Genomic DNA, 21,973 nt, shown 5'->3' with positions numbered 1-21,973 from the left:
CTTATGTTTCTATGAAACATTAAAACCAACATGCTACACTTCATAGATCTCAATAAATATACATGTTTTTCTTTCATGTGAGGCGCACATCCTGAGGGGGGTGCAAGTGAGTTGGCTAAGTGAGTTAAAAGTGCATTCAAACCTCTCAGCACACAATATGCATCATTAATGCTTCCACTTTAAAAGACGGGGTTGGATAAAGAGGGCCTACGATGTAAAATGTGCAACATTAAACTTCCTGTTGATGCACAAAGTGTCCAGATTATGGCAACAGTGGTTTTAACACGAGGCCAAAATAAGACAAATAATATTAGTAGATGGAAAAACCTATTAAAATGATTACTAACCATCTTGATTCATATCTTAGATACAGTTCACTGCGATCTGCTACCATTGGCCGGTCCGCTCTATTATTGCCTCAAGGAAACTGTCGCAACACAAACTGACCATTATAAGCTTCACAGTTGCACCATTTGTTGCAATTGTTGTCTGGTTGTGGGTTGCATCACACTGTAAACAGCGGGGGCTGCTTTTTAGTGTGTCTGCACCTGTAAACACCACCCAGGTCAGGCAGCCAGACAGCAGTTTTCAGTGTAACCCCTTATCTTGTCACCAATTACAGTGCTCAGCATAGCTGGTGGGCAACTTTTCACAAGTTGTAAAAGGGAAGAAAACAGTTGATATTATGGAGAGTGCTGCAGTTTTTAAAGGCAAGTCTCCTCGCAGACACTAAACAGCTTGTCAGGCCTGATTTAATGCACTCATTTCAGTGCTGAAAATATCTTTCTTATTTTAATGGCGCCGAGCACATTTTCTGTGCTGAGATACAGAGAAAGAAATAAAGGCTGTTTGCAGCTCACATGGCAATCTGGCGCCGAAAAATCTAAATTCAGAAGGACAAATTGAATTTACATTTCAAAACGGTCCACTGATCGACAACCGCTGAAAAGACCACCCCGCGTTCAACCCCTAAACACTGCCAGAGGGATTCCTGCAGTGTCAGTGCTGCATTTGCTTTAAACTCAGAACAACACATTTTAACAGCTGGCATCAAAAAGGGCGAGCACCTTCAGCAAACAGTGTTGTTTCATAAAGGGGAAAAGTCTCCTTCACCTTCACGCAGGAATAATCACACACAGTGCTGCCTGTTCAGACCCATTTCCCATTCATTTACTTTCCATATAATTTCATCACACAGCAAGGTGATCCTAAATTGATTTGGGTGGTTTTTACTTAATGTTCATTGTGTCCACTCTTGGCAACCAATAGGCGGAGTCCAGTGACCCATTGTGACACACAATTAGCCCGACATATTGTGAAAGAGGCAAAGGCTTCACCTGCATTCAGGCTTTAATTAAACACCACTGAGGGCAATGAAAGACGGGATAATGCTGGAGCGCAGCTTTAAACCAATCAGTTCAATGTTAATTCTGCCAGATGTCGACGTTTGTAATACCTGGAATAAGATTGCTTTAATGACTTTTCCACCATATTGAGGCTGATTAGAAGATGCTTAAATGTGGATCACAAAGTAAGGCTGTTATGGAGCTTTTACAAGGCACAAAATTGAATATTCCTTTAGGGGAGCGGAAAAAAATAAAGCTACTCGGCGCTAACACCTGTTCACCGAACGATTCAAAGGCGGAAATCCACATTTGATTAGTTGCTGCCATATGGAATATGACGAACCACTTTCTTTGAAATGATTTACAGCATTCACAAAAAACATGTTCTAGAAAACTGAGCGTACCAACTCTGTTCCTAGTGAGTACTTATCTCTGGGTTTTCAGATACGTAATCACTGGGTAGGTGACCACTCAGCAGAGCTTACCAAATCAATAGATAAGATGGGTTGTAGCACAAATAAGAGTTTTTAACAAGAGATTAGTTTTCACCAGACTGTAGGAATAGTCTGTCCTTTACTTACAATACATAAGAGCATAAAAGAAATATATAACAGTGAAATGCTACTTAAGCAGCACTAATATTAAACAATTTAAGTGTTATAACCCTATAAACTAATTATTATAACTAATGGCTAAGCAGCACTTTATCATAATAATAGATGTTATAGGTTTATGCATATAAACGTCCCTCTATAATGCAGAGCAATACTGAAATTAGCTGCCAGCTAAGGGAAATAAGAGATCATATAATTAAGTTAGCAAATTTAACACATTCAGGATATCGTTGTTCTCATTTGCATAACCTAACGTGATAATTGTGTGGTTGAAAATCAGATCAATTTCTACACTTAATTATGTGTGTTGCTAATTTCAGCAGCGTCTATTTTATACTTCATGTAAAATATAAAGCAGCAAGAAAACAATAAAGTCAGTACTTCAAATATACCTGCTCGATTAAACGTAGGTTTTAAGCTCCAACACTGACAAAGGATGAAGCACCGAGTAACCTGTAACTAACACAACGAACAAGCTAAAGTATCGTTAGCTATTTTGACCAGGTTCAAATTTAAGGTCATGTGGTTGATGCGTCTGGAACCTGACATTTAATAAAATGCTATTTAATGTCAAAACCAGACCACTGTAACAGCTGTAAACTGTTTTAAGTTATATAACAATAAAATTAGCCAAAATGAATTAGCAAAATTTGACAGTTCTCGGTTCCATTTTTATTTACTCTGAAAAGCTGTTTCTTAACTTTGAATACTTTACATGGTTTGGAACATATAATTTTCCCTCCTGAAATGGTACTTTTAAACATTTGCTACATTTCTTGATGGCAGTTCTGATTTTTTTGCAAACATTTGTACACATCACTAAAGATTTTAATGATTAATCCAAGCTGCGTGAATAATTTCTTTATGACTAGCTTCACCTCAGTGAAGAAGCCAGTCCTGGAAAATGCACAGGGGGGAGATTATACACTAAATCTTTCAAAGCAAGAGTTGCACAACACAGAAAGAGGGAGGAACAGACAGCGGATGATCTGAATGCCAAAGCCTCGATTCTTTTAACCACTTGGCCTCCACGTAAAGCCGACGATTCCGCAATAACAAATCACATTTTGACATTTGGGGATTTTGAGAAATATACCCATTTCCAGCTCAAAATACCAGAGTGGCACACCCTTTTGTTTCAGCTGTGGTTAATTGTCATAGTGAATTAAGACTCCGCTAACGTGGGCTTCTTAGCAGGCTGGAGGTTACAGAGGCCACACTGGGATGCGGTCACGTGGAGGGAAAAAAGTTGGACTTTGGTAAAACACAGGGATTGAGAGATCGAGCCCATCCTGGGGTTTAGTTGTGCCATACAAGCAGAATAAGAGAGTCTCCTGGATTCTCCCCAGCTGAATGCTAAGCTGCAGTGGCTACGCTAAGACGGCACAAGCTTCCCATATAGAAATAAGAGGATAACTTGGCATGGTGCGCACAGCACAAATCTTTGACACAGAATTGCCAGTGTCTGACCCAAAATAGATTTCGCTCCGAGTGTTTTTGGGGAACATGTAGAGCAACAAGAATGCAGGATCACTCCAAAGAACACATTCACTTCTTTGCTGGATACAAGGAAACGAGTGATCGCTCAAATCCAATGGCTCTTTTATTTTCAAAAAGCTTCACTTAAGTATTTACAGTTTGTGCAAAAACATTTAAAGGTTTCAAGGACTTTACATTGTAAGTTCAACCTCAAGGCACATACATGGAACAACATCAATATTTCATCATGAGAACAGAAATTTAACTTTGGTTCCTAAGAAAACGTCTCGGTGTGGATGGCTAACGTAACACTGTGTCTCGGATGAGAAGCCAGAAGCCAGGATGGCGACGTATCCCAACATAGCCATTTTACATGCACTGTAAGTTTCCAGCCTACTTCCTCTACACCAAAGAAAATCTCTGCGTACGGTTGCCCGCGCTGCATCTCAACCGCGTGTGGCGATCGACTGGGAAGAAGAAATATTTGAAAGTCCAAACCTCGGTGTGATAACAAATGAACGGCTATGAAGCTAAATACAGTACATGCAAAAAATTCTTGAATGAACATCACTGGCTAATAGATATTTGCAGCAAAGGTTCTGCCTGCAGGAAGAAAAGGGCGACCTTCCACCTTTTCAATTTCACGTGTTCTGTCTGAGGTGACCTCTCAATGATTAAACGTAATTATTCCAACGTGGATCAATGAGCTTCTCGGCACCCTGAAACTGTAATAAGCCGACATTCGCAGCCGTGTGTAAATTCCATTGGCTATGGCACTGCAGTCTCTTGATCGAAATTAAGAGTAATGTATGCTGCAAAACAACCACCAAAGCCTCTTCCCAGTCTGGCTGAATCATTAGCAGTGCACCGCTTAATTTCTGGCACTATGGATGAACAGTCTCTTCGTTAGCTAGTGTGTGTGTCACGCTTCCTGTTAACGCCGTTATTGTTGCTGCAGTCGATCGGAGAAATGTGCTTTCTGTTCTTGCTGCCGTCTCTTTATGTCTCATGTTTTCTACTCCCCTTTCTTCCTCCCACTTAACTCCCTCGCTCTCTCTCCCTCTCGTTAATTATTCATTCCTGCATAAAAGGTAAGGCAAATATCTGTCTCCGTTACACATTCACAGACAGGGGGAGATGCTAAATGTTGCAATGGATTCACCTGGCTTGCTTGATCGTGGGACTAAAATAGGGCTTTATATTTAAAATGAAAGAAAAAAAAAATCCCAGCTGTAGCATGTTCAAGTGCTGCGTGGGATTATGGCCAGCTGTTAAAGCATGTAGCGAACAGTACATGGTGAACTGTCGGTTAGGTACCCAGCAGGGGAAAGCCGAGCACAGGTCAGGGCAGCCTGGTGTGTCTCGATGGACAGCATGTATTGGGTTGGCTGATATGTGTATTAGTAGAAAAAGATTTAAACAAAAAGTAGAGATACTTTGATAACCACAGAAGATGTAGAACAACTTGAAATAAATTTTAAAAATGATTTACTTGAATAGGAGCTGAGGAGTGAAAGACGGGGTTTGCCATTTTACAAAGTTCACTTTTTTTGCTGAGATTGATGAGAAGACTCACATGACTTTCATGTCTGTATAGCTCAATTCAGTGATAAGCTAAAACTGTTAAGTTCAACTCACCATTTACCAGCACCAAAGCCAACACCACTAATGAGCACATTAGTTCACATTTGTTTTTAATCTGTGCAAAAATATGAAGTCTAAAAACAACATTTTATAGTAATTTTTTTTAGCGTTAGCCTGAGCACGCTAGCTATTTTCCAGTTTTCAGACTTGAAGCTCAACTAGGATAATAGGCAGCCAGTGACAGTGTCCCTTATAGTGAGCAGAGTAGTATGATTGTTCCTTTTTCACACGATTGATAGCGTGATTATTTTGGCTAAAAATATTCACAAAAAAATACATTTGGATATGATGACAAAAACAAATTAAAAAACCAGATCAATAAATCAATCATTGCTATCAATCATCCTTAGCTTTAAATAAATTATCTAAACCACCTGCATATTAATTTAGAAGTTGGGGAATAATAGGTGGTTTCTTACTAAAGTAAGGAGAAGATTGATGCCATAGACACAAAGTTATAGTCGAGAGCAGATGAGCTTAGCTTGAAACAGACAGGGCTACGGCTAATCTCGCTATGTCCAATATCTACATTAGATCACATTTGTTCAATCTATACAAAAATTAGAAGTCTAAAGATGACCTTGTGGTTTTACAGCGTAGAAGACTTCATAGACTTGTTTGTGAGAGCAAAAAAGCTGTTTACATGTTTTTACTTTCCAAGCTAGGTTAGGCTAGCTGGCTGCCGGTGCTAGCGCCTTTTTTTTTTTTAGCATGCTAACAGGAAAGTGGTGTTAATTAGATGTTTTTAATAGATTTTACTGCACAACTATCATGACCAAAAAACAGAATTGACAATAATAATGTTGTTGTGATAGCTATAACATATTTGCTATTGATCCTTGTTCAAATATTGCTATGCTAGCTAAAACGCTTTTCTGAGAAAACAAAGCAACTGATTCAAATCTTGCTGAAATTATATATCTTGGGTTTTTGTTTCTTTTTTTGTGCAAATGAACAAAGAGCTGCAAAGAGTAAATCTGTGACCTAAACACACAACAACTGTACAGCAAAGAACAATTAGGCTACATGATAATATACGATATTCTGAAATGTTACAAAACGTTTTTATGATGAAACTCTAGTAGTTTTTTTTTCAGCTAAACACTCAGAAAAAAAAAGTCATTAAAATCTCTGTCATTAAAAAAATTAATGACAGAGATTTTATCTTTGAAAAAGAAAATTACCACTTCCATCTAAAATACAAATGAATTTTCAATACGTAAAAATTATTTTAGGGTGACCTTAAATTACATTTTAAGATGGATGATTTAATTCATTAAAGTATTCAATTAAAGGTTGAACAGATTTTAAGCACTGGAATTGCAAACAGGCCAATTTATCACAATCTGAGCTATTGCTGGAGTCATAGGAAGAGTGCTTACTTTTAATCTCAACGCTTCGCACGAGCCCTTAAAAATCTCTGGATTGTAAAAAGTGATCTTAGGTTGTGCCGACTCTGTCGGGTACAGTGCATTTGAACAGCTGAATCTGTGTGCCTCGCAAAGAGTTAAAAACTACCTCTCAGCATGAGCTTCGGGCAGCCATGTGAAAATAAGGCCTACATATTTCTCTCCCTTTTTTGGTTGAGGATTATGCGAAGGGGGGAAAGAAAAGGGAAGGAGCTCTTTAAGCTTGGCCCCTCAAAATAAAATCTTGTCAAATCAAATAAAGCTTCCTTAAGAGGTGCATAATGAAGACCTCACACTGGCACCCTCACATTCAAAGCAAAGAGAAGCCACCAACGCTTACAAGCCGAAGGGCAGGGAAAGCGTTTTAACTGAGCCGTGCACAGATCGGAGCGAAGAGTTGGACGCTGACACGGGAAGGCAGACAGAGTGGCAATCATCCTCTCAGAGATGCTGTTGTGAAGTGAGCAGCTGCATTGTTTTGGCTGAGCAAAGTGTGAATGAAAAAGGCCACACTATAAGTGCGGACAAAAGGATAAATAATGAGAAGCTAGATGAAGCGCTCGGTCGCAGCGCAGTGTGCGATCATGGGCGGGGTGCGAGTCCATTGTTGTAATTTCCTAATTTATCACAAAGTCTAATGGACGATGGGACAAGGTTGAGATAAGTGGCTGTATAATTAGTGTTATGTGTGAGCCATATCAAAATTCATCATGCTCTCCACACACACACACACACACACACACAAATCATCTCATAATGGACCGGAGTGGTGAAAATCCATATCATTTAGCCAGCAAACACAGAAACACTGTTAGTTTTAAATGATTCCACATCATTAAGTAGCCCAATGAGCAAAAATACTCGACACAATGCTGTTCAAGCATGAGTAATGTTGTCTGGGTAATGGGCTCGGGGGAAATGGTGGAGGTAAAGTGATCTCTCTGGCCTGACTATGTACCACACACACACACACACACACACACACAAAACGCTGAGGAAAACTGCCCCCTTGTGGCCTCACTGGCCAAAACATTTTGGGGGAAAAGAAGCTGAGCGAACGAATGTTTCTTCGAAAGTAAAGGATCAGCAAGAATCAGCACATTCAAGCATGATTTTAGAAACAATCATTTTTCCAGAGCCGTCCAAAAGCCACCAATTCTACCTGGAAACAAACGGAACAAAGATGCTTTTAGCGTTAAGGAACTTTCAGCCCAGGCTTTTCAACAACACCGATGATATTCCCAACCTGCACGGCCGTGCACAACCCCCGTCACACGCCACCACCGCCTACCTCTGCTCATTTCCTGCCTTGCTGCCATTAATAAGAACGTGCACTTTCTTTTTTTTCCTTTTTAAACACGCCGTCACTGAACCAGCGCCATATTTCCTCTAATCAGCAGTGTTTGGATTTCTCCGTCTGCCGTGTTGTTCTGGGGAGGGTGTTTTTATTATTCTTTTGATTTTTTTGCAGGGTTTCAAAGTGTGAAAAGGTCCTATTTTTGCTTCTGTGGTTAGCAAAGGATCCCAGCCCTCCTAAAGCGCCCCCTCCCCCAAAAAACATTTCCAAGGCTAACAGCAATTTTTTTTTTTTGTCAGAAGCTACACCCAGGGTGCCGTGATTGTACAAATCCATGTTCATGTACAGTACTGACCGTTAAAACAACTTCCAAAACCCTGCTGGTTATAAAAAAAAAGAAACACTTGTATCTGTTTTTCTAGGAATAAAAAAGATAGCAGAGAATCCCACATTATTATCCACAGTATAAATTACATCGTAGACAGAACTTGGAAATATATATAATACAGTTATATTTCACTATAATTTTTTATATTTTTCAATGTCTAGACAAACAGTGTGTGTGTGTTTATGCAAGTCTTTTTGCTTTGTGTGTGTGTCTGTGTGTGTGTGTGTGTGTGTGTGTGTGTATGCTGCTGTACTGAGTGTCTGCAGCATCACGTGTGGCAGAACTCTGTACTGGGCACGTTGCTGCTCTTGCAGTAGGCTATGCTGTTGTTACTGAGGTGACAGTCTCTAAATCCAATGCCCCCGTTGGGAGTGTAGATGGGCTGGATGCGGAAATCTCCCTTGAGCAGCTGCTCATTGTTCAGCGCCACTATCTGGAAACTGGTCTCAGTCATCTCCAGAATGGAGTTATCCTTCTTGGTTCCAGCCTCGCAGTAGTCGTCTTTTCTCCTGCCGCGGTTGTATTTCCACTTGGTCGAAGACGACCGGTTCTTCCTGTGCATGTGCCAGCAGAACAAGCTGAGCAGCGTAACCAGGACGATAAGAACAGCCCCTCCTATGATCCCGGCCATTAGCAGCGTGGAGCTGATGCTGTCCTGAGGAGCCTGCTCTCTGCCCGGAGGCTTGGTGGTCACCGGCGGCTTGGTCCTGGCCTCGGAGCATATAGTATCCTCCCCAGGCCTATAGGAATTAAGGGTGTCCAGGACGTGCACGCAGATCCGATACACAGACCGGGGATCCAGGTTGGTGAGGCTGATGCGCCGCAGGTCGCCGCTCACCGTCCTCTCCTGCATTCCTTCGTTGATTTGGCTTTGGCCCCTTTTGACCCAAGTGACCTTGTAGGCGGTGACAGTAAAGTAGGAAGCCCAGCTCACGTCGATGTTGGTGGAGTTGACCACGTGGAAGGAGATCTGAAGAGGGTCCTCGTAAGGAGGCAGGGGTCCGGCAGGGTTGTTAAGTAAGGGGGGCAGCGTGGGGGAGGGGGAGTCAAAGTAGTAAGGGATGGATGAAGTGATGAGGGTGGAAATCATGGTGGTGACAGGGGTGGTGGTGGGTGGGGGAGGGGGTGTGGAGCGGAGGGTGGGCCAGGGCGGCTGGTCGGGTTGAATGGGGCACTCGATAATATCCAGCGTGAGCTCTCTGATTGTCATGCCACGCACCTTCTCCGGACTCGAGCACGTAAACCCGCGGGCGTTGACAGAGGAAGGCAGCGATTTGAGCCACACCACCACCCATTTCACGGTGCAGTCGCAGCGCCACGGGTTGTTTCGCACTATGAGGTGCCTCAGGCTGGACAGGCCATCGAACACACCTTGCGTTAGAGTTTGAAGCTGGTTGCTGGAGATATCCAGTCTTTCCAGCCTGTTTAGACCCGCAAACGCCGCCACGGGGATCTGGTCGATCTGGTTCTCCTGGAGGCTAAGTTTGACCAGCGACTGGCTGGGCAAGAGAGGAGGGGGGAAAGTCAGTGAATTGCGAGCCAGAGCCAACTCACGGAGGGTGGCCAGGTCCTGGAAGGTCCCTGGTGCGATGCCCTCATCTGTCAGCAGGTTCCCGTCCAGCAGGAGGCGCTGTAGACGTGTCACATTCTGGAAGGCCTCCTCTGCAATGACAGCAATGCGGTTCTCATCTAACCGCAGCTCCTTCAGGTCTTCGGGAAGACCAATGGGAACGCTGCTTAAGTGGTTCTTGGTGAGGAAGAGGAGTTTGAGGCTTACCGCCTCCCTGAAGGCCCCTTCTTCCACCCCTACTGTGGAGATGGAGTTATCGTCAAGGTGTAGCTCCTCTAGTTTAGTCAATTGGGCAAGAGCTGCCTTGGAGATTGTTTGGATATTGTTCTCCTGGAGGTGCAGGACCTTGGTGTTTTTGGGCAGATTCACGGGGAATTCGTCCAGCTGGTTGCCGTACAGGTACACAGTTTCTACGGAGGCCAGATTGTGAAGTTCCACAGGGAAACCAGCATTGTTGATCTGGTTGTTGTGGAGGTAGAGGACCTTGTAGCCCTCCTGTATCCCCAGAGGCACTGATGTCAGGCTGCGTTCGTTGCAGTACACAAACCCTTTGTCACAACGACACTCTTGCGGACAAGAGGCACCTGGGCTGAATTGCATTTGGAGGCTTAGGATGACAGTCAACCAAAATTGCAAGAACGAAGCCCAATCTTTAATCCAGGGTCCAGCCAGAAACTCCATAGTGGAAAAACAAACAGGGGGGAAAAAAGGCAAACCAACAATTAAAAAAAAAAAAAAAACTGGCGGGAGGGAATAAAAAATGAAAATCAGAGAGGCAAATGACGTATATATCCACCAAAAACCAGACCCATGAAAATATATAAAAAAGTCCAACTAAGATTGTTAAGTAATGATGCAGTTAGCTGGGAAAAGAGCAGGAAACTGTGGGAGTAATCCTGTAAATGCTAGTCCTCAGCCGAAGAGCGATGGTCTCATTAGTGGTGGCCAGGCCTCTGACTGACTCCATCCATGCTGAGACATCAGACCATAGCAGGACTCTTCTCTCGCTGCTCCATGCAGAGCTCAGCCAGGGCCAATTTGAGCGCCACCGCAGGCTCCGCTCGCCTGTCCGTCACACACTGCTGGTCCCAGACCAGGGCAGAGTCCAAGGGGGGTGACATTTGGATCCAGAGACCTGCGGGAAAACAAAGAGAAGCTAGATGAGTATTTTCAGAGGTGGCCTGTTCTCGGAAAAAAAGAAAAGGAAAATAGGGGGCCTCCCTTTTCCCTCTGCCTCTTTATTTAAAATACAAACACATACCAACTGACTTCCATTTTGCTCCCACTCTTCCCTTCTTTCCCAAGACAGACAGAGGCACAAAACATTGCACTGTGGAATTATGCACTGACTATGTAAAAAAAAAAAAAAAAGACTGATAAATATTCTGAACAGCTCCTGCACATCCGGTTTCACAGACATAAAGAAGGCTTTTATCCCTTGCGCTCTATCAAAGGCGGTAATAGAGCACTGCAAGGACACACACTCGTGGATTCACAGGGTTTCTCAGCAACATCAGCGCTGCTTAATGGAAAACATGCTAAAAAGAGGCGAGGTTAATAAAGATAGGAGCTCTCTGTGTGCCAACATGGACACGGAGGATATTTCCTGGGAAAAGAAAACAATGCCGAACAGAAAACAAGCTGCAACAGCCTCTTTTCTGCTTCCCAGCTGCCTGAGCAGATTCTCGAGCAGAGGTACACGGGTAAACACACGAGTGCTTACAGTAAACACAGCCAATTGTTTTTGCCGGTGGCACGAGGAAGAGCTCGTTATTACGTGCAAGGCCTGAAGCTAACGTGGCCAAACTGGAGATTTTGAGGCTGTGGATGTTTGGAAAACAAAGACGAGGCAATCGAGGAACAGATGCATATCAGCTCCACCCCCCCTCGCGCCCTGGATGGAGTGACAAGCACAAGCTGTCAAAAGAAATTGGATTGGAAAATAATTTAGCCCCTCCACCTGCAATAAATGATTGATACAGGCTGTTTTTCACCTCGGAGAGGTTTGCAGTGAAGCACAAGGCCACTGGATTACAGTAGACCACCCCTCCCTAAAATCCATTATTCCAACTTTTATGAGCCATCAAATATTTCCCTGCCCCCTCCTTACCATAGGTAGCTTTCAGCTAACTGAAGCTCCACCCGAAGTCAGCGTTGGATGACACACAACGGTGGAAACGACTGGTTGAATGTTAAGCACTGCAACGGCCGTGACTGTGGATTAAGGAGCCTTGCAGGGTTATGGGGCCCCTCATCATTCAGCGAGCTCAGAGGAATCTGTTCAGTTTAGGGGCCGTGTTAAACAACTAAATCCAGACTTGGTACATCAGACAAGCAGCTATATTTAGTAGAAGGAGGGGGGAAAGAAAGAAGAAGAAATCTATACGCCTTCACGGCTCCGCTTCCTTAAATTCCTCCGTTTGTTTGTTGACTAGATGGAAGCCCGCATGGGCTCTTTGTGGCGGGGATGGAGAAACAATCCTCTGACACACATCTGTGATCTACTTTTGTAAATTGAAAGAGCTAAATTTAATCAAATAAGCTTGGGGTGGTGGTGGTGGTGGTGGTGGGGATAAGCAACCACATGAGGCGATAAAATGTGCTGCCACAGCGGCAGAATCAACAGCAGAAGGCAGCAGCATCAAGATTACGATAGGTGCATAAATAAAATGTCACCAAGAATCCAGATTCAGAGAAACACAGTGTCGAGTTTACTTAACACCACCAAAGAAACAGATCAATGAGCTGCAGTGGCTTGATAAAAAAGGAGAGAAAAACTACCCCACCAACACTCTGCTTTTTTTCCGTCTTGATTTTCTTTTTAATTTAATTTTCAGCCCAGGGAGCACAGTTTCTCACCACCAGATGAACCCTGTGATATGTGGCCAGGACAATCCGATTAGAACTGGATTTAGCCCCAGAAACGCAATTAAAAGTTTAAAAATGGATAAGGTATTTAAGAGGCGATAAGAGGCGGATCAGGTACACTTCAAAGGCTGCCCAGTGAGCGGTGTTCATTTGAATGAATTATTTCAAAGCGGGGAAGGGGGGGGGGGGGGGGGTCGAAAACCGTGCAGTGCACAGAGGGTGAAAGCCCCTTTACAAAAAAAGAGGAAAAGAAGAAGAAAAAAAACTCAGGTTTTCACTCGACTGGGAAAAATGTGGAGCTGCGTGTTTTGTTAGCGCCAAAAACTCGATGAAATGTCTCATGAACCGCACAAATATAAACTGAACCACCGTTTTTCCCTTGCTTTTTCTCTCTAAAAGTGTCTGGGAACCTGAACGCCTTTCCTTACATACGTAGTTCTGCTGGATGTGGGTTCGGTTACGCTTTCTGTGCTGGAATAACGAATTTCGAGTGAAAAGTGGTTCGTTTAAACGCAGCCCGGGCCCGACGTAAAGCTGCATTTTAACACACACACTTTCATTATTGAGCGAAAAGCATCCATCGTACCTTTGCTGAGCCTTTATCCATCGCAAACCCCGCAACCGCAGTCAACTTTTCCCCCGTCTTTACGCCTCCGTCCTTCATGCGGTCCTGCTGCAAACCCGTGCGTAAAGCTCTGTTCGGCGACGCTTGTGCGAGTCGGTTCCTACGAGCAGCTCGAAGCCGGCGACTCTACACCGCGGTAAAGTGAGCCGTCATTTGTGAGCCGCGGTCAAGCCAGCCGCCTCTTATCCGCCGCATAAATTTCCTTGCGCTTTTACACCAGTCTTTACGGTAGCGCCTTTTCGCTTTATATCCCGATTGAGAGCCTAGACCCGCGCACACGCGCGCACACATTACGATGGAACAGCCCAATACAGTCAATACAATTATGTCTATTACAAAAAATCATTAAAAATCATCCTTAGTAGTTGAGGTCCAACTTTCAACACATCCCTCCTCTGGGACACCTACTGTACCTGTGTGCCAAGTTTCATCCAGATTTACTGTAGAATTCCTCAGAAATTAAAGGAAACTTATATTCAATGCAATACAGTCAATACACTACAATTATGTCAAATTTCAAAAATTCATTAAAAATCATCCTTAGTAGTTGAGGTCCAACTTTCAACACATCCCTCCTCTGGGACACCTACTGTACCTGTGTGCCAAGTTTCATCCAGATTTACTGTAAAATTCCTCAGAAATTAAAGGACATTTATATTCAATGCAGTACAGTCAATACACTACAATTATGTACATTTCAAAAATTCATTAAAAATCATCCTTAGTAGTTGAGGTCCAACTTTCAACACATCCCTCCTCTGGGACACCTACTGTACCTGTGTGCCAAGTTTCATCCAGATTTACTGTAGAATTCCTCAGAAATTAAAGGACATTTATATTCAATGCAATACAGTCAATACACTACAATTATGTCAAATTTCAAAAATTCATTAAAAATCATCCTTAGTAGTTGAGGTCCAACTTTCAACACATCCCTCCTCTGGGACACCTACTGTACCTGTGTGCCAAGTTTCATCCAGATTTACTGTAGAATTCCTCAGAAATTAAAGGAAACTTATATTCAATGCAATACAGTCAATACACTACAATTATGTCAAATTTCAAAAATTCATTAAAAATCATCCTTAGTAGTTGAGGTCCAACTTTCAACACATCCCTCCTCTGGGACACCTACTGTACCTGTGTGCCAAGTTTCATCCAGATTTACTGTAGAATTCCTCAGAAATTAAAGGACATTTATATTCAATGCAATACAGTCAATACACTACAATTATGTCAAATTTCAAAAATTCATTAAAAATCATCCTTAGTAGTTGAGGTCCAACTTTCAACACATCCCTCCTCTGGGACATCTACTGTACCTGTGTGCCAAGTGTCATCCAGATTTACTGTAAAATTCCTCAGAAATTAAAGGACATTTATATTCAATGCAATACAGTCAATACACTACAATTATGTACATTTCAAAAATTCATTAAAAATCATCCTTAGTAGTTGAGGTTCAACTTTCAACAAATTCCTTCTCTGGGACACCTACTGTACCTGTGTGCCAAGGTTCATCCAGATTTACTGTAAAATTCCTCAGAAAATAAAGGACATTTATATTCAATGCAATACAGTCAATACACTACAATTATGTCAAATTTCAAAAATTCATTAAAAATCATCCTTAGTAGTTGAGGTCCAACTTTCAACACATCCCTCCTCTGGGACACGTACTGTACCTGTGTGCCAAGTTTCATCCAGATTTACTGTAAAATTCCTCAGAAATTAAAGGACATTTATATTCAATGCAATACAGTCAATACACTACAATTATGTACATTTCAAAAATTCATTAAAAATCATCCTTAGTAGTTGAGGTCCAACTTTCAACAGATTCCGTCTCTGGGAAGCCTACTGTACCTGTGTGCCAAGTTTCATCCAGATTTACTGTAGAATTCCTCAGAAATTAAAGGACATTTATATTCAATGCAATACAGTCAATACACTACAATTATGTCAAATTTCAAAAATTCATTAAAAATCATCCTTAGTAGTTGAGGTCCACCTTTCAACAGATTCCGTCTCTGGGACACCTACTGTACCTGTGTGCCAAGTTTCATCCAGATTTACTGTAGAATTCCTCAGAAATTAAAGGAAACTTATATTCAATGCAATACAGTCAATACACTACAATTATGTCAAATTTCAAAAATTCATTAAAAATCATCCTTAGTAGTTGAGGTCCAACTTTCAACCGATTCCTTCTCTGGGAAGCCTACTGTACCTGTGTCCCAAGTTTCATCCAGATTTACTGTCGAATTCCTCAGAAATGAAAGGAAACTTATATTCAATGCAATACAGTCAATACACTACAATTATGTCTATTACAAAAAATCATTAAAAATCATCCTTAGTAGTTGAGGTCCAACTTTCAACACATCCCTCCTCTGGGACACCTACTGTACCTGTGTGCCAAGTTTCATCCAGATTTACTGTAGAATTCCTCAGAAATTAAAGGAAACTTATATTCAATGCAATACAGTCAATACACTACAATTATGTCAAATTTCAAAATTCATTAAAAATCATCCTTAGTAGTTGAGGTCCAACTTTCAACAGATTCCTTCTCTGGGACACCTACTGTACCTGTGTGCCAAGGTTCATCCAGATTTACTGTAAAATTCCTCAGAAATTAAAGGAAACTTATATTCAATGCAATACAGTCAATACACTACAATTATGTCAAATTTCAAAAATTCATTAAAAATCATCCTTAGTAGTTGAGGTCCAACTTTCAACAGATTCCTTCTCTGGGAAGCCTACTGTACCTGTGTCCCAAGTTTCATCCAGATTTACTGTCGAATTCCTCAGAAATTAAAGGAAACTTATATTCAATGCAATACAGTCAATACACTACAATTATGTCTATTTCAAAAATTCATTAAAAATCATCCTTAGTAGTTGAGGTCCAACTTTCAACAGATTCCTTCTCTGGGACACCTACTGTACCTGTGTGCCAAGTTTCATCCAGATTTACTGTAAGATTCCTCAGAAATTAAAGGACATGTATATTGAATTCAATACACTTACTTAAATATTGCATCATATTCAAAAATTCATTAAAAATCATCCATAATAGTTGATGTCCAACTTTCAACACCGTCTTACTCTGGGCGACCTACGGTATCTCTGGGCCAAGTTACATCTCAATTCACTGTAATCTTTATCAAAAATTGAAAGAACAATTATATGTCAATGCTGGCTGTGTGCCTTTCAAAGTGACACTAAATAACAGAACTCAGGCACATCAGGGAATAATCCAAAAGGCGGATTTATTAAACAAAAACAACATACAAAATATCCCTAACCCATACTACATAACCTAAAAAGAAACAAAGGGACACTTAGAAGCACAAGAAAACAATACTATACTGAAAGGGCAAGAGACACAGCCCAAACATAATCCACAACTAAAACGCCAAAAGAACAAGTCATCCCACATAGCAGACGGGTGTTGCCTGGATCTGGTGTGAAGCCGGCACTGCTGGCTGACTTCTGGCATGGTAAGATGGCACTGTTTATGTGATGGCATGCTACATCTGGCCTGATTGGGTGAATGTGACATGTTGTATAGAGCACTTTGAGTAATATGGGTGAGTAAAAAGGCGCTATATAAGAATCAGTCCATTCACTGTCTGAACAGAGTTTTGTCATGACAGTTTATTTGATTGTCTTCACTGACTCGCTTTGAAATCCAGATTTTAATTTTGGAATATTAAGTGTACTTGTGGTTCCTATAGAATTTTAAGGTTGAACAGGAATCATCTCTCAGGCCTCTCTTCTGTGGATGCAGCTCACATCATTCTGTACAATACGATAATTTTTAATTCTACAACTGTTTATAACCTGCATATTTCACATTTGTGTATAGCTGTATATCTCATATTTCTGTATAGTTTTTTTAATTTCATATTCTGTATAGTTTTTCATGTTTATATCCTGTTCATAGCCTGTACATACTTATAGTTATAGCATATTCATAACATACCTTCATACCGTGTACATTATAACATACCATAATAGACCCATTTCTGTAATATACTTACATACCTATATTATTGCTAATATATATTGTAATATATCTATATCATGGCTAAAGCACTTCTTGATGGATGCAAACTGCATTTCGTTGCCTTGTACCTGTGACATGTGCAATGACAATAAGGTTGAATTCTATTCTATTCTATATTAATTCAGAAGACAAACACCCGTCTCTGCTTTTGAGATTAGCATTAAAACCCTCAGTTTTGACAAATAATACAGTTAGAGTGGATCAGGTGACCCTGAATCTTCCCTTATTTGTGCTGCAATAAGCCTAGGCTCTTGTGGGCTTCCCATCATGTATGAATTTTTTCCTTCTTTGCTCTTTCTGTGTTTATACACCTCTCTGCATTTAATCATTAGTTAGTATGTATCTCTTGCACAGTATGTTGTTCTGTCTCCTTTTCATCAACCTCAGCCAGTCACAGTAGATGGCTGTCTCTCCTTGAGCCTGTTTCTGCCAGATGTCTCTACCTCTTCAAATGGAGTTTTTCCTTCCCACTCACACTAAATGTTAGCTCATATGGGGTACTTAAATTGTTGGGGCTTTCTTTGTATTATTGTTGTGTTTTTAACCAGCAACATAAAGTGTCTTTAGGTGACTGTTGTTGTGGTTTGGTGCTGTATAAATATAATAGAATAGAATCGAATAGAATAATGTACTTCAGACCGGGAGATTGGCAAAATGTATAAATAGGATGGTGATTAGGGGAATTGGAGACAGCTGTGTAACACAGCAGGGATACATTGGGAATAAGAAGACAATGGAAGTAAGACTCAACACAAGAAAGAGACAAGAGGCCACCAAACTAAAACACAGACTAAGACACACGAGCTTGACACAGACAAAACCAGAAACAGACATGAAGACAAGACTGGCTTTAACACTAGAGTGTTTTCACAAGTGTTCCATCCACTTGTGGAATGCTTAAAAAGAACTACACTTAAAAGCAATATGGAACTGAAAACAAAAGAATACATAATGTAAACATATCATCAAATAATCCAGGACTCACAAACAATGATATGATGAACAGAACTATAAAGAACAAAACTGAGAAATGCTTGGTAAACTGACCAAGGACTATGTCATCATGTCAATTTTTTAATATCATAGTTAATGTGTCCTGATTTGTAGATAGTGCCACCTGACAATTACCAGGAAATCCAACTGGGTGACAAGCCAGAGTTGTTTGCCTACACACCCACTGACTAGAAAAAAGGTCCAGGACTCTTCAAGCTGGGATACAGGCATCAAAGACAAAGATGTAACCAGATAGAAAGTCATCAGGAAGGCATTGCCTGTTGTTGCTGCTGCTGTCAGACTTTTTAATTCATCCACTTGTGTCAGACACATATTGAACAGGAATAAACATGACTCACTGCACTCTCTCACTTTGTATGCCACAATGTTTGCTTAGACACCTGTATGCTTATATTGTTTATTATATCCCAGAAACATTAATCTTAAAACTTGTGTTCCTATGTCTATATATAAGTTTATTTTCATATCTCTATATTAATCTATTTATAGCTCCATTCCCTCACTTCATTTTATACAATTGCTTTGTTCCTGCATGAGAGCTATTTAAAATGGTTTCACACAAAGTGCCTCCAGATGAATACAGAGTAGTTTTGGACAGCAGAGGCTGGAGAATGGTATTGCTCTCTGTGTGAAAAATAACTACTTATTTGAAATGAAGATGAATGTATGTTGTCAAGGCAAAAAAAAGATTTTTCTTTTAAACAGTACATTGCATAATGAGAGTTGGCAGTTCGTCTTGTCACCGGAAGGTTGCTGGTTCGAGCCCCAGCTCCCACAGTCTCGGTCGTTGTGTCAGAAAAGCGGCAGAGCTACGCCAGAATGCTCTTTGTGGACTACAGCTCAGCCTTTAATGCAATCATCCCAGACATCCTCTGCTGACCTTCCACCACTCGCCCATTGAGAGCCTACTAACTTACTGCATCCGAGGATGGTACGGCAGCTGCACTAAGGCGGATAGCGAGTCAGTGAAGACAATCAAATATGCTGTCATGACAAAACTCTGTTCAGACAGTGAATGGACTGATTCTTATATAGCGCCTTTTTACTCACCCATATTACTCAAAGTGCTCTATACAACATGTCACATTCACCCAATCAGGCCAGATGTAGCATGCCATCACATAAACAGTGCCATCTTACCATGCCAGAAGTCAGCCAGCAGTGCCGGCTTCACACCAGATCCAGGCAACACCCGTCTGCTATGTGGGATGACTTGTTCTTTTGGCGTTTTAGTTGTGGATTATGTTTGGGCTGTGTCTCTTGCCCTTTCAGTATAGTATTGTTTTCTTGTGCTTCTAAGTGTCCCTTTGTTTCTTTTTAGGTTATGTAGTATGGGTTAGGGATATTTTGTATGTTGTTTTTGTTTAATAAATCCGCCTTTTGGATTATTCCCTGATGTGCCTGAGTTCTGTTATTTAGTGTCATTTTGAAAGGCACACAGCCAGCATTGACATATAATTGTTCTTTCAATTTTTGATAAAGATTACAGTGAATTGAGATGTAACTTGGCCCAGAGATACCGTAGGTCGCCCAGAGTAAGACGGTGTTGAAAGTTGGACATCAACTATTATGGATGATTTTTAATGAATTTTTGAATATGATGCAATATTTAAGTAAGTGTATTGAATTCAATATACATGTCCTTTAATTTCTGAGGAATCTTACAGTAAATCTGGATGAAACTTGGCACACAGGTACAGTAGGTGTCCCAGAGAAGGAATCTGTTGAAAGTTGGACCTCAACTACTAAGGATGATTTTTAATGAATTTTTGAAATAGACATAATTGTAGTGTATTGACTGTATTGCATTGAATATAAGTTTCCTTTAATTTCTGAGGAATTCGACAGTAAATCTGGATGAAACTTGGGACACAGGTACAGTAGGCTTCCCAGAGAAGGAATCTGTTGAAAGTTGGACCTCAACTACTAAGGATGATTTTTAATGAATTTTTGAAATTTGACATAATTGTAGTGTATTGACTGTATTGCATTGAATATAAGTTTCCTTTAATTTCTGAGGAATTTTACAGTAAATCTGGATGAACCTTGGCACACAGGTACAGTAGGTGTCCCAGAGAAGGAATCTGTTGAAAGTTGGACCTCAACTACTAAGGATGATTTTTAATGAATTTTGAAATTTGACATAATTGTAGTGTATTGACTGTATTGCATTGAATATAAGTTTCCTTTAATTTCTGAGGAATTCTACAGTAAATCTGGATGAAACTTGGCACACAGGTACAGTAGGTGTCCCAGAGGAGGGATGTGTTGAAAGTTGGACCTCAACTACTAAGGATGATTTTTAATGATTTTTTGTAATAGACATAATTGTAGTGTATTGACTGTATTGCATTGAATATAAGTTTCCTTTCATTTCTGAGGAATTCGACAGTAAATCTGGATGAAACTTGGGACACAGGTACAGTAGGCTTCCCAGAGAAGGAATCTGTTGAAAGTTGGACCTCAACTACTAAGGATGATTTTTAATGAATTTTTGAAATTTGACATAATTGTAGTGTATTGACTGTATTGCATTGAATATAAGTTTCCTTTAATTTCTGAGGAATTCTACAGTAAATCTGGATGAAACTTGGCACACAGGTACAGTAGGTGTCCCAGAGGAGGGATGTGTTGACAGTTGGACCTCAACTACTAAGGATGATTTTTAATGAATTTTTGTAATAGACATAATTGTAGTGTATTGACTGTATTGCATTGAATATAAATGCCCTTTAATTTCTGAGGAATTCGACAGTAAATCTGGATGAAACTTGGGACACAGGTACAGTAGGCTTCCCAGAGAAGGAATCTGTTGAAAGTTGGACCTCAACTACTAAGGATGATTTTTAATGAATTTTTGAAATTTGACATAATTGTAGTGTATTGACTGTATTGCATTGAATATAAGTTTCCTTTAATTTCTGAGGAATTCTACAGTAAATCTGGATGAAACTTGGCACACAGGTACAGTAGGTGTCCCAGAGGAGGGATGTGTTGACAGTTGGACCTCAACTACTAAGGATGATTTTTAATGAATTTTTGTAATAGACATAATTGTAGTGTATTGACTGTATTGCATTGAATATAAATGTCCTTTAATTTCTGAGGAATTTTACAGTAAATCTGGATGAAACTTGGCACACAGGTACAGTAGGCTTCCCAGAGAAGGAATCTGTTGAAAGTTGGACCTCAACTACTAAGGATGATTTTTAATGAATTTTTGTAATTGACATAATTGTAGTGTATTGACTGTATTGCATTGAATATAAATGTCCTTTAATTTCTGAGGAATTTTACAGTAAATCTGGATGAAACTTGGCACACAGGTACAGTAGGCTTCCCAGAGAAGGAATCTGTTGAAAGTTGGACCTCAACTACTAAGGATGATTTTTAATGAATTTTTGAAATTTGACATAATTGTAGTGTATTGACTGTATTGCATTGAATATTAGTTTCCTTTAATTTCTGAGGAATTCTACAGTAAATCTGGATGAAACTTGGCACACAGGTACAGTAGGTGTCCCAGAGGAGGGATGTGTTGACAGTTGGACCTCAACTACTAAGGATGATTTTTAATGAATTTTTGTAATAGACATAATTGTAGTGTATTGACTGTATTGCATTGAATATAAATGCCCTTT

General features: G+C 40.6%; 1 protein-coding gene across 3 annotated transcripts in view; it reads right to left on the bottom strand.

The window, feature by feature from the left end:
• Positions 1 to 3,545: 3,545 nt before the first annotated feature.
• Positions 3,546 to 21,973, bottom strand: part of flrt2 (fibronectin leucine rich transmembrane protein 2) — a 61,614-nt gene continuing 43,186 nt past the window's right edge. Inside the window, exons 1-2 of one of the 3 annotated variants that reach the window (XM_085132148.1) lie at positions 13,202 to 13,375; positions 3,546 to 10,882 (exon numbers count right to left, since the gene is read on the bottom strand). In XM_085132148.1, the coding sequence (XP_084988274.1) occupies positions 8,446 to 10,428 (1,983 nt within the window). In that variant the 5' untranslated portion in view covers positions 10,429 to 10,882; positions 13,202 to 13,375 and the 3' untranslated portion in view covers positions 3,546 to 8,445. The other 2 variants (XM_085132151.1, XM_085132150.1) reach the window with 2 other exon arrangements.

The sequence above is a fragment of the Neolamprologus multifasciatus genome, chromosome 15 (genome assembly GCF_963576455.1).
Source record: "Neolamprologus multifasciatus chromosome 15, fNeoMul1.2, whole genome shotgun sequence".
Taxonomy (NCBI): Eukaryota; Metazoa; Chordata; class Actinopteri; order Cichliformes; family Cichlidae; genus Neolamprologus; species Neolamprologus multifasciatus.
Note: the sequence above shows the minus strand (reverse complement) of the source record. Positions and strands in the feature narration are given on the sequence as shown.